The sequence below is a fragment of the Hemiscyllium ocellatum genome, chromosome 7, assembly GCF_020745735.1.
Source record: "Hemiscyllium ocellatum isolate sHemOce1 chromosome 7, sHemOce1.pat.X.cur, whole genome shotgun sequence".
Classification (NCBI taxonomy): Eukaryota; Metazoa; Chordata; class Chondrichthyes; order Orectolobiformes; family Hemiscylliidae; genus Hemiscyllium; species Hemiscyllium ocellatum.
In genome coordinates this window covers 24,117,193-24,130,258 of record NC_083407.1, presented here as the reverse complement: position 1 = coordinate 24,130,258, position 13,066 = coordinate 24,117,193, and the positions used below count along the sequence as shown (strand labels likewise).

Sequence of the window (13,066 nt, the reverse complement as noted above, 5' to 3'; positions counted from 1 at the left end):
GATCAATTATTTATGCAATTATTTACTCAGCTCTTTCTATTTATTTACTCAACATATATATACATAGACATATAAATGAATATAAACACTGGCAAGTTTGTTTGACACTGGGCTTGAAAAGAATTGATTGAACAGAGGAAAATGCAGCTTTGACAATTCCATTATTAAGTATTTGTCAAACCACTGTGTCTCATGCATTTAATCTGAAAACAGATTAGTTATGTTAATAGTTGCAATGACAACCATTCCTGAATACCATTTGAGTCTGGAGGACTAATGTTTTAAATATACACATGCAGTGTGGTGGCTCACCCATTAGAAGTATACATTGAGAAATTATGGGTACCCCTTCCTATAATTTTACATTTTTTAAAAATCAATTGTCAAAACATGGACAGGATAATTAACCATCTGGCGACACAGCTGTAAGACAGCAGATTACAGAACAAGTACAGCAAGATGAGTCCACTTGTGAGAACTAGAAATGTCAAAACAAGAGTAGGGTCTCCATTCAAAGTCAGCCTTTCAATCCCTTAAATTCATCTGCTTCCTGCTTAGCTTGGTTCCTGAGGGTCCATGGCACCTTTCTTCCTGCCCACCTGCAACACTAATGTCTCTCGCACCTCATTGGTCATTGTCGATCCAACTGTCACATTGCAAGAATTTACATTGCAGCAATGCAGGGGAGTCGATGGCCTTGGAATATTATTGCTGGACTGTTATTCCAGGGACCCAGGTAATGTTTCGGGGACCCAGGTAATGTTCCAGGGACCCAGGTGATGTTCCAGGGACCCAGGTGATGTTCCGGGGACTTAGGTTCGAATCCCGCCGTGGCAGATGGTGGAATTTGAATCCAATAAAAATCTGGAACTAAGAGTTTAATGAAAACTATGAATTGATTGCTGGAAAAATCCATCTGGTTCACTAATGTTCTTTGGGGAAAGAAACTGACATCCTTACCAGTCTGACTTCAGACCTACAGCAATGTGGTTGAATCTCAACTGCCCTAGTTAGTGAAGGACAATAACTGTTGGCCTCATCAGCTATGCTTTCATCCCGTGAATGAATGAGAAAGAAAAAAAAATTCTGACCAACTGTCTTTTAAGATACATCCTGCCTTTAAGAAGAGTAGGAAAACAGTGCCATGAGGCATTCAAACAACAATGCCAGGGTCTCTTGCTGTGTGCAGAACTCATTGACAGCATTAGGAAGCAGCAATGCTCCAAAGGTTTGTAATTTGAAATAAACCTGTTGCACTATAGCCTGGTGTTGTGTGATTTCTGAGCATGTCCACCACAGTCCAACACCTGCACCTCCACACCACAGCATTAAGAAACAGAGAGCAACATAAGTACCACACTCACTTATTCAGATGAGGTGGACACACGACGTTTACATGTTGCTATGTCAATTGAAAGGGACATGGGTCACTCACTACTTATGATCCTCACATCCAAAAAACAGTTCTATCTAACAGCCAGTCCTATGTTCCTAAGTTTTGCAATTCCCACTTGAGAGAAAAGTAGATGCCCTAATTACCTTTTAAATCCCTACCATTACAGTGAAACAGTTGTGAGAAATGAATTCAGAAAAATGTGCGATTGTAACATTCTTTTCTCTTGCTACTTGCAGCCAAGAGAGCAAAATGTGAAGATCTTCAGCACAAAAATGCAAACAGAAATCCTCACTCTAAATTCAGCCTGAAGCCAGTGGACATTCTGTGACCTAGCTATCACAAAGACACTTGTCGAGTTGGTGCAATTTTATCAGAATTCACAAGTGTTTCTTTCATCGGTAGCTACGAAATATAAAAGCAACATCAGATGAACTGAGATATACAACTTGAGATCACAGTACTCTACCAACTAATGAGTAACTTATGTTCATTGGAATATTCATTCTGTCACTGCTAGTTATTTCATTTGACTTTGTGGCAGTTATATCTGATGTTTAATTTTGAGAATCCATTGTTTGGTTAAATACATTACCTTAGCTGTTCCCAGATGTCACATAATGCGGTAATTTAAATATTAGTCCAGGAAAGCATAATGAATGCTCTGTCTGGAAATGTGGAGGCAGGTTCAATTGAGGCATTCAAGTCGGCATTAGATGATTACTTGGATAGAAATGGTGTGCAGGGCTATGGCAAAAAGACAGGTGATTGGCACTAGGCAACAGAACCTGTATAGGAATGATGGGCTAAATGGCCTTCTTCAGTGCTGTAACAATTCTGTGGTCCTGTGAACATTTGGCATCAGGATAATCTGTCACACAATGGTGTCTCACCGAATGAAATTGATGATGCCTTTTATTTGATCCTTTTAACAGAATTAGTGGATCATAAAATATTACTTTTGGTAAGACACAAGATCAGCACTGCGGTTCTAAGATTATAGAGACAATTTTAACCGTGAGGATGCATACAGTTACAATTATCCATGGCAATTACACACTGTTATTTGTCTTCCTGCAGGTTCTGATTTTAAACTGTTCTTCCGAACAGACAGAAACAGCACCTGAAATTAGTGCTCTTTAAATAAGCAAATTGAGTTCCATTGTTCTGATTAGGGCCAGACTACTATTTTAACTATTGGTCTATAGGGAGACATTTGTGATGCTCTGACCAAGCCAACAAAGCAGGAATAGCAGCCAAGGAAAATAAACAATCCAAAAGGTCAAAACCAAAACAACTGCAGATGCTGTAAATTAGAAACAAAAATAGAAGAATGAAAGAAATATTTCCTGGATACTACTTTCCAACTGTCCAAGTCATTCCCAGTCTTTGGTCATCTGTTGGTAAAACTCACCTTTGCTAATAAGCACTTCAGTACGCAAAGCATGCATCAATTAAGTTTAAAGTTCAATGAGAAGTCTGTGGTAAGTGTCAAGAATGAGACAAAAACTCCATTCATTTTCACTTGTTGCACTCTAATGCTGTACAACACACACTCAGCTCTTGTGATTAGAATAGCTTCAGTGGATTTGACAGCCACACTGGTGACAGCCTGACAGTAACAGAAAGAAAACTACTGATTAAGTTGATAGACACAAAAGCAACATCAGGATGGAGAAAAATAATACTCACCACTTTTTGCTTCTGTTTTGCTGCAAAGGGGGAAAAAAAGCATTTGTTTAAGGAGCAAACATTCTTGTCCTGGCTATCAGAATATGCAAATTTGGTTGCATCAAATCTCAAGAATTCAACTGTGAAAGGTAACTTCAGCTAACATATTAAGCATGATTTGAAATAATATCAACAACATAGTAATTATTAAATTGTGGAAACAAAACTCTGAATGTGTTCATATTATATTCAAGTGTTTGAGTTATGCTAATGTTGGTGGCAAACTCTATGGCATAAAACTTAGGGGGAAGCAAGAATCAAATGGTATTAGCACTGGACTGTTAATCCAGAGACCCAGATAATGTTCTGGGGATGCCAGTTTGAATCCTGCCACAAGAGATGGTGGAATTTGAATTCAATAGAAGGAAATCTGCAATTAAGAGTCTAATGATGACCATGAATCCATTGCTGATTATTGGAGGGGTGAGGAACCCATCTGGTTCGCTATGTCTTTGAGGGAAGGCAACAGCCATCCTTACCTGGTCTAGACTATACGTGACCCACATCAATGTGGTTTACTCTGGGCAATAAATGCTGGTCTACAGTGATATTCCATGAATGAACGAAAAAAAATTCAACATGGAAGAAGAACAAGATACAGGATGCAATGACATTAATGTTGAACCAAACAAGCGTGAAATCCACTTTGGATTGGATCTACTTTCAGTCACATGCTCTGTACTGAACAATATCCTTTTAACAGGAAACTAATAAGAAACTCATTAAGAGTGCAGCATATATTGATAAACAGCTCGAGTTTTACTCTCGTGGTTTGTCATATCTGCTGAACTCCTGAATGTGTTACTTACTCTGCCATGCAATGTACAGAGTGATCAGGTATTCTTGCAATACCCTAAAATACCTACAGAGTTAAAGTCAGTTGGGCAATTGCAAGTTGAATACTCCACGTGTGATTTAAATAGCAAGAACAAATTCACCTGAAGAAGGGGAGGGAGAACGCCACGTACCAGACACCATATCACCGAGGCTGGAAGAAGAGTTCCCACTGGACTTCCTAATAAAACAAAATATTTCAAAAATAATTATGGGGGACAGAGCAACAGTGAAGAACATAACGGGTTACTCAGTTTATATTCAGGTTTAAAGTCCTTACAACTTCTCCGGACTTTATATCATGAACACAATGAATTCTCATAAATTTGTGGATCATTCACAGGCCCATTGATTACTTTTTGTGAAACAATTTTACTTATTTTGGTTACTTTTATTTGGCTCAGTCTTCAGAGGTGTGAACTAATTGAGGTTCAGACTCGACTGATTTTTAATAAAATTATGCATTCAAAATTTACAGTCAGGGCATTCACAAAACAGATTTTCCAACCCAAATCATGCTAGTGCGCAGTACAACTGGAATCAGAGAATACAATTTTGATACTGTTCTACTGTCTCCCACTATAATATCTGGAAGTTCTAAATTTAAAGAAAATTATCACAAACAATGCACTAATGATAGTACATAGAAAATCACAGCCCTCAATGCTGCACCAACCTGTGAAAACAATCTGAAATCCATCTAACCTACACTATTCCATTATTGTCCATATTCCTACCCAATGACCATTTAAATGCTCTTACAGTTGACGAGTCTCCTACTGTTGCAGGCATTGCATTCCATGCCGCTACAACTCTCTGAGTAAAGAAACTACCTCTGACATCTGTATTATATCTATCACCCCTCAATTTAAAGCTGTGTCCCCTCGTGCTAGCCATTAACATCTAAGGAAAAAGGCTTTCACTGTAAAACCTATATGTGCCTCAATGAAGTCATCTGTCTATCTTCTCTCTAACAACTTAGATTTGCTTTTCCAAAATGCAGCACCTCACATTTATCTGAATTAAACTCTATCTGCCACTTCTCAGCCAATTGGCCCTTCTAGTCAAGATCCTATTGTAATCTGAGGTAACCCTCTTCGCTGTCCACTACACCTCCAATTTTGCTGTCATCTGCAAACTTACTAACTGTAATTCTTATGCTAGCATCCAAATCATTTATGCAAATGAGAAAAAGTAGAGGACCCAGCACCAATCCTTGTGGTACTCCAACTGGTCACAGGACTCCAGTCTGAAAAACAACCCTCCACCACCACCCTCTGTCTTCAACTTTGAGCCAGTTCTGTATCCAAATGGCTAGTTCTTCCTGTATTCTGAGAGATCTAACTTTGCAAATAAGTCTCCCATGGGGAACCTTGTAGCTTACTGTGGGGAACCTTATCTAACACCTTACTGAAATCCATATACACCACATCAACTGCTTTTCCCTCATCCATCTGTTTGGTCACCTTCTCAAAGAATGCAATAAGGTTTGTGAGGTTCGATCTACCTCTCACAAAACCATGTTGACTATTCCTAATCAACTTATTCCTTTCTAGATTATTATAAATTGTACCTCTTATAACCCTTTCCAACACTTTACCCACAACTGAAGTAAGGCTCACTGGTCTATAATTACCAGAATTGTCTCTACTCCCCTTCTTGAACAAGGGAACCACATTTACTACCCTCCAGTCTTCTGGCACTATTCCTGTAGAAAACGACAACATAAAGATCAAAGCCAAAGGCAGTGAAGTCTCCTCCCCGGCTTCCCAGAGAATCCTGGGATAAATCCCATCTGGCCCAGGGGACTTATCTATTTTCACACCTTCCAGAATTGTTAACACGTCCTCCTTGTCAATTTCAATCCCATCTAGTCTAGTAGTCTGTATCTCAGTATTCTCGACAACATTGTCTTTTTCTGGTGTGAATACTGACAAAAAATATTTGTTTAGCAATTCCCCTATCTCCTCTGACTCCACACACAACTTCCCACTACTATCCTTGATTAGCCCTAATCTTACTCTAGGTGAAAGTGAGGACTGCAGATGCTGGAGCTTAGAGTCAAGAGTGTGGTGCTGGAAAGGCACAGCAGGTCAGGCAGCATCCGATGAGCTGGAAAATCAAGAAATTCCTGACGAAGGGCTTTTGTCCGAAAAGTTGATTTTTCTAATCTTACTCTGGCCATTCTTTTATTCCTGATATACTTATTGAAAGCCTTAGGGTTTTCCTTGATCCTATCTTCCAACAATGTCTTATATCCTTTCCTGGCTCCTCTTAGCTCTCTCTTTAGGTCCTTCCTGGCTAATTAGCAATTCTCAAGTGCCCGAACTGAGCCATCACATCTCATCCTAACATAAGAACTACACCAGAATTATTTAGCAGTATAACTTTCTTAAAGCTGCAGGAATATGGGGAAAGAGCCAAGGAGCAGGGCTCCCTAGATTGCTTTCCAAAAGAGCTAATGCAGACTTAATGGGCCAAATGTTCTCCTTCTATTATGTTCCTAAGAGAGCAGTCCTATGAGAGAGTACAGTATACAGGGTCTCCTGATTTAGGAGGGATGCAGATGTATTGGAGGCAGTTCAGAGAATGTTTATGAGTCTCTTACCAGGAAAGAGTGGGTTGTCTTTTGAGGAAAGGTGGACAGGCTAGGTTTGTACCTGCTGGAATTTGGACGTGTAACAGGAACATTGTTGAAACATGTAAGATCTTCAGAAGTCTTGACAGGGTGAATGGGGAAAAGATATTTTCATATTCTTGGAGAATTGGGTTCATTACTTATGAAAAGGTGTTGTCCACTTAAGACAGAGATGAGAATGTCTGTTTTCTCATAGATGGTCCATGAATCTGTGGAAATCTTTCTCATACGGCAGTGAAAGCGGGGTCTTTGAATATGTTTTAAGACAAAGGCAAACAGGTTCTTGATCAACAAGGGGGGAAGGCTATCAGGCATTACCAGGAGTGAGGAGCTCAGATCAGTCATGATCTTATTGAGAAGATTCAAAGGGTCAAGTGGCCTACTCGTGGTTGTAATTAAAATGCTCATACATAGTAATTTTGAAATAAATAACTTTTGCTAAATTCCATAGATATAGTATAGTGAGAATTTGAGACAGAGGAAAATGAAGACTCTCACATACTGGACAATATTTCAATGAATTTGAAAGACTTTCAGCAGCACCCAAGCAAATCTCGAGGTATAATCCTGCCTCTCATCCCAAACCCAGTCTGGTTTAGTATTTAGCAAAATGCCAATTTCATCACACATATGCTGAAATAAAATGCTGGAAATCAAGCCAGGGCTTCCCATTACAATCATCCAAAACAGAGAGATTTTTAAATAGTTGAACCTCGAATACTTGCTGGTGACTAACCAATTGAGGAAGCCCCACTCAGAAATTAAAACTTAAAGCTGACAGCAATGCAATCAATCACTGAAGTTCACTCAAGCATTTTGCGATGACTCCTACCTGCTTGTGCAGGGCAGCTGTAGGTTCTCAGGAAGGAATTAATCCAGTAAAAGTGCCCAGGCAACTGTCAGGCTCTTTCAAAAGTTCACAAACAGAAATTGCTCGAGAAACGCAGCAGGTCTGACAGCATCTATGGAGGGAAAACAGAGTTAACATTTTGAGTCCAGTGACCCTTTTTCAGACCGAGACTCGAAACGTTAATTCTGTTTGCTCTCCACAGATGATGAGTTTCTCCAGCAATTTTTGTTCTTGTGTGTTTCAGATCTCCTGCATCTGCAGGTCTTTGTTTCATTTTTGTTTCAAATATCCAATGGGTTCACGACATTCACTCGGGAAGGATATTCTTACCCATTCTGCCAAGTATGTAGCTCCACTAGGCCTGTTGCTGCTGAGGTTCTGATTCTTGGATCAATCTGGGGGGCCTTGTAGTGCATGCTGGATAGAATGTGCCCCATAATCCCAGCATGCTGTGCTGTGCACAACTGAAGCAGACAATGAGAGAATGCCATGGAAGAGGAGGAACAGTCTTCCAAGGAGGAAAATGAAGATATTGAGCAGGACAAACATCACCTTCTGCAAAGATAGAGGACTGTAGCGTTAAGTGCAACAAGTCAGACAGGACTTAATTGACACCTATTTACAGATGATGTGAGCTACATACAGTGATCATTCATTTACTATAGTCATTGGTGTTTGAAAGCAAGCAGATCCTGTCTTTTCCCAGAGGCAAAAGCAACATTTTGTCTTTTGTTCATTTTGTGGTTTCCGAATAAAAGTAAACATTTTCAATTATCTGAAGGCCTTCCAATCCATGTTTGTCCCATGTTGCACAATAATGTACACTGAGCATTGGGGAAAAGTAGGGTACGAATATGGGATGGCGTTAAAGATGGGCAAGATGTGTAGTTTCATCTTTAAATAGCAATAAATGTACAATACGATGTGCAATGGAAGTGTCAGACATGCCACCTCTGTGCCCTGAGAAGGGTTTGTTTGTGGTTACCCTGCCACTAAGTCCAGGGTGAAAGACAACTCCTGATTGGCAGCACTTGACCATGTGCACAGCTAGGCTTTAAAGATGGTTCCAGATCCAGGGATTCTGGGTGTTCCAGGCAGTGACAAGTGCTTCAAACTGTGATGGGAAAAAGTAGATAACACTATAGGAGTAGGACTGTAGGAGTGGGGTGCATAATTGACCAGCTGTGTTTGGGAAGATAGCAGGAGAAATCTCCCAAAATCTCATGGAAAGAAACCCTCTGTGAAATATGCCAAAATTGACACATCGCAGCAGTGGACCATTAAAAGAGAGGAGTAGTCACCAAATGGTTCTTCTGGCAATACGCCCTCCTGGACAATGAGCCAAATAGTAAATTTTGAACTACAGTATCATGCTTCTGTAGACCAGCACCACTGAGGCAAGTCTGTGTGCAATGACTGAGCTAAATAGAGATACACAATATAAAATACAGGATGGAGCTACACAGGGTGACACAATATAAAATACAGGATTAAATACAGGATATTGTACCCCAAAACATGCCAACATTTTCATGCACAGGTTCGAACAAGACTTCTTCTCTACGCATGACTTCCAAACAACACTATACCCCATGGCGAGGAGTCACTGAAACAACTACACAATGACATCAACAAGTTTCATCCAACCATCAAACTCACCATGGACTACTCTCCAGTATCTGTCTTATTCTTGGACACATGCACCTCCATCAAGGATGGGCATCTCAGCACCACCCCCTACCGCAAACTTACAGATAATCTCACAATCCTATGCTTCTCCAGCTTCCTCCTGAAACATATTAAAACAACCATCCCCTATGGACAAGCCCTACACATACACAGGATCTGTTCAGGTGAGGAGGTGCATGACAGGATGCTCTCATAAGAACTGGGTACGATGCTCAACTCATCGACCACCAGTTCCAACGTGCCACAGTGAGGAACCACAATGACCTCCTCAGGAGACAGACACAAGCTGCAACCAACAGGGTACCCTTCGTGATCCAGTACTTCCCAGGAGCTGAAAAACGACGCCATGTTCTTTGCAGCCTGCAGCACGTTATCAATGAGGATGAGGACCTCACCAAGACCTTCCCCACACCTCCACTTCTTGCCTTTAAAGAACCGTCAAACCTCAAACAGAGCATTGTTCGTAGCAAACTGCCCAGCTTTCAGGACAACATCCTACAACCTGGTCATGGTGGACGCTGCAAGGTGTGTCAGAGTATCGACAGGGATACCACCCTTACACGTGGGGACACCTCCCATCATGTACGTGGCAGGTACTCATGCAACTCAGCCACCGTTGTCTGTCTCATACCCTGCAGGCAAGGATGCCCTGAGGCATGGTACATTGGCGAGATCAAGCAGAAGCTACAGTGATGCATGAATGGACACCGCACAACAATCAACAGATAGGAGTGTTCCCTCCCAGTTGGAGAACACTTCAGCGGTCCAGGACATTTGACCTCGAACCTTGTGGTGACCGTCCTCTAAGGCGGACTTCAGGACAAGCAACTACGAAATGGGGCAGAGCAGAGGCTGATAGCCAAGTTCAGTACCCATAAGGATAGCCTCAACCGGGACCTTGGGTTCATGTCACATGACAGGTGACCCCATTGCACTTCACACACTCACACACACACACGCCTACACACACACAGTCATACACACACACAATCGTGTAAATACACACACACTCGTGTACATACACATACACATGCACACTCTGGCAGGCACACTCATGCAGACCCTCTCTCATACTTTCACACATACACTCCCACACTCACACAGACTTATACTCCTTTACACTCACACTCAAACACATACACACTCTTTCATAGCCACCCATAACCTCCCTCCACACCCCCCCACCCCAACATAGACATACACACCCACATGCACATGTACAGATATAAGTTTGTGGGGTGAATCTGTACTTCCAGAATTACATTTTACTTTGCTCAAAAACTGCATGAATCCATGTAAGATTCTGTAAATCCATTTTTTAGATTAGAATCAGCCTGACCACTGTGGCACAGACAGCCTCATACAGGGAAGCTCACACCTTCAATACATTATCTGGGCCAACATGACACCAATTGTTAAAGTTCACTTGAGGATGTAGCTTATAAAAAAGTTTTGTGTTTTACATATGAAAGAACCAAAACCAACATGGTTATTCTAACAGAGGAGAGACTTAACAATCAATCCAGGTCTTTTTCAATATCTAATTTCAGTCACATCACAATGTAAACTTTTGCAATAAATTCTGTGTTTTACAATCTTATACTCCACAACCACCTGATGAAGGAGCAGCACTCCAAAAGCTAGAGTGCTTCCAATTAAACCCGTTGGACTATAACCTGGTGTTGTGTGATTTTTAACTTTGTACACCCCAGTCCAAAACCGGCATCTCCAAATCATAAAATACAGGAAGGGAATTACTCAATTTAAAATACAGGGAGGAAACTACACAGAGCTGCACAATATAAAGTACAGGGAGGGAGCCATACAGAGATGCATAACACTAACAAAATACAGGAAGGTATTTATTTTATGCAAAAAGCCTGCAGAAGACTTTGTACTATTTTTACAAAGCACAGTTGAACAAAGAAGTAAAATTTTCGCTTACAATACAGCATTTTAAGTATATTTAAGACTGAGAGAAATAGGTTCTTGACTATCAAGGGGATCAAGAGTTACGCGCAGAAAGCAGAAGAATGGGGTTGAGAAACTTAGCCATGATTGAATGGTGGACCAGACTTGATGGGCTGAATGGCCTAATTTCTACTCCTAAGGTCTTATGGCTTTTTAACTTTCTAATGGGCTGTTTTCTGCCTGTAACCTTAGACTGTGATGCAGCCATCCAGGCATGTGCAACTGAGTACTCATCCCAACACATTGCTCTTATTCAACAAGAAACCTCTACAGCCACACAGGCATCCATTAACCTTCTGAGCTTTATATCCTCATCAGTAAGTCTCAGGCATTTCAACAGTGTTTAGCTTCTAGGATAATGCGGAATGGAGTACACACTATGTCCCAATAGTGATCAAGCCCCCCAAAATAAAAAGAAACTTCAGACATTTGATAGTAGCACTGTAATTGCACAGTGCTGCTTCAGTGCTGCTGCCACAGGATAAGTAGGGAACAAAACACTGTCAAAACGCTATCTTTTGGATGAGATGTTAGTCTCTGTCTCCCTGCCTGAGTTGATGTGAAAGATCCTATGATGCTACCTCAAAGGTCACGGTGCCTTTGTTAATGTTTAGCCCTCAATCCACAAGATAAAAGTAGATTATCTTGTCATTATCACATTGTTAACAATGTTCTTTCATTTAAAAATAGAATTGGCAATACAGATGTTAGCTTGTGATGCTGACATCATCAAAGCAGAAGTGATCCCTTTGTACACGCTAAGGTCATTTCCATATCCTTCCTGTCTGGCTCCGATGCATCAATCCTCTGGTAGCTTCAACAGAACCAGAGGCAGACTGTCCATTTCTCTGCTCTGAGATCAGAGATGCCTGTGGTGGCCCTCCTCTGGGTCTTTGTGCCCATGAGGGCCTTGCCAAAGTCTAACTCAGTTCCATGCACAGAAGGATTTCAAATATGCAGTTTTGTCCCTGATATTATCATCTCTGTCCCCATTTTCCATCTCAGGACCCATCTTGCTTATCCAGAGCTCAACAGGCAGGTGGCTACACTTGAGGGTGCTGTTCAGCCATCAAGGACATTCTTTGGTCAGTGTTTGGCCAAGTGGCAACCATAATGTGCCAACTGTTGGTAAGCCCCATTATCTGCTCTTGTTAGCCTGTCACATCTGATGCTCCATGAGCTCAGCCATTCTTTTCGTGGAGCTGTTCATCAGCCTAAATGCCTGAGACAGAGCACTTATGGTAGAGATCTCCTCATTCATCTTCTGTGCAAGCGTGAACACTATCACTGGGAATTCTGAACTGTTCACACATTTCCCATTGTCATTCCACAAGTCCCTGTTTTGTGGGTATCCCTGTGATTCCAGCATCTCTGAACAAACTGGAGGTATCTTCAGTCTTCTGGCACCATTTCAGTCCTTGCTTCCAGCACCTAGTCTTGCACTCATGACATGTAACCACTCTCCCTATGCTAGGCCATGAAATGTATGTGTATATCTATTCTACTGAAGGTGTGTGTGAGTCTTGTAACTGTGTCTGCTCAGCATGATGCTCCTTATCTGCGGTCTCCATTGCCTTTTCATCTTCTGTTGTAGCTCCAACAACGCATCTGTGGGAGATGAAACCAGGCTCTAACTGAGCACAGTGCAATCACCAATGTCCTGGTGACACTGATTGAGTATGAGTGCTGATTTAGACAGATTTCTTAAAGACATGGAAGTCAAAGGTTATGGGGGTTGACAGAAAAATAGAGTCAACACCACAATCAGATCATATTGAATGGTGGAGTAGGCTCCAAGTGTCAAACACCTTCTCATATTTTCTATCCAGCACTCCCTGGGGTGTGGGACCATGGTTACAAAAGCCAAAGGTTTAAGAGTGTGAGGAATGCAGTGATTGTTAATGATGGAGATAAGATTTTTGAGGCAAGTGGTGGTGGTGGCTGGATTGTGGGAGATCAG

The 13,066-nt window shown here is 41.3% G+C and overlaps 1 protein-coding gene across 1 annotated transcript in view; it reads right to left on the bottom strand.

Annotated features, from left to right (window-relative positions):
• Positions 1–13,066, bottom strand: part of cacnb4a (calcium channel, voltage-dependent, beta 4a subunit) — a 238,044-nt gene that overhangs the window by 44,308 nt on the left and 180,670 nt on the right. The window contains exons 5-6 of the mRNA XM_060827815.1: positions 4,063–4,139; positions 3,086–3,105 (exon numbers count right to left, since the gene is read on the bottom strand). Of these exons, the coding sequence (XP_060683798.1) occupies positions 3,086–3,105; positions 4,063–4,139 (97 nt within the window). The remainder of the gene's footprint in view (positions 1–3,085; positions 3,106–4,062; positions 4,140–13,066) is intronic.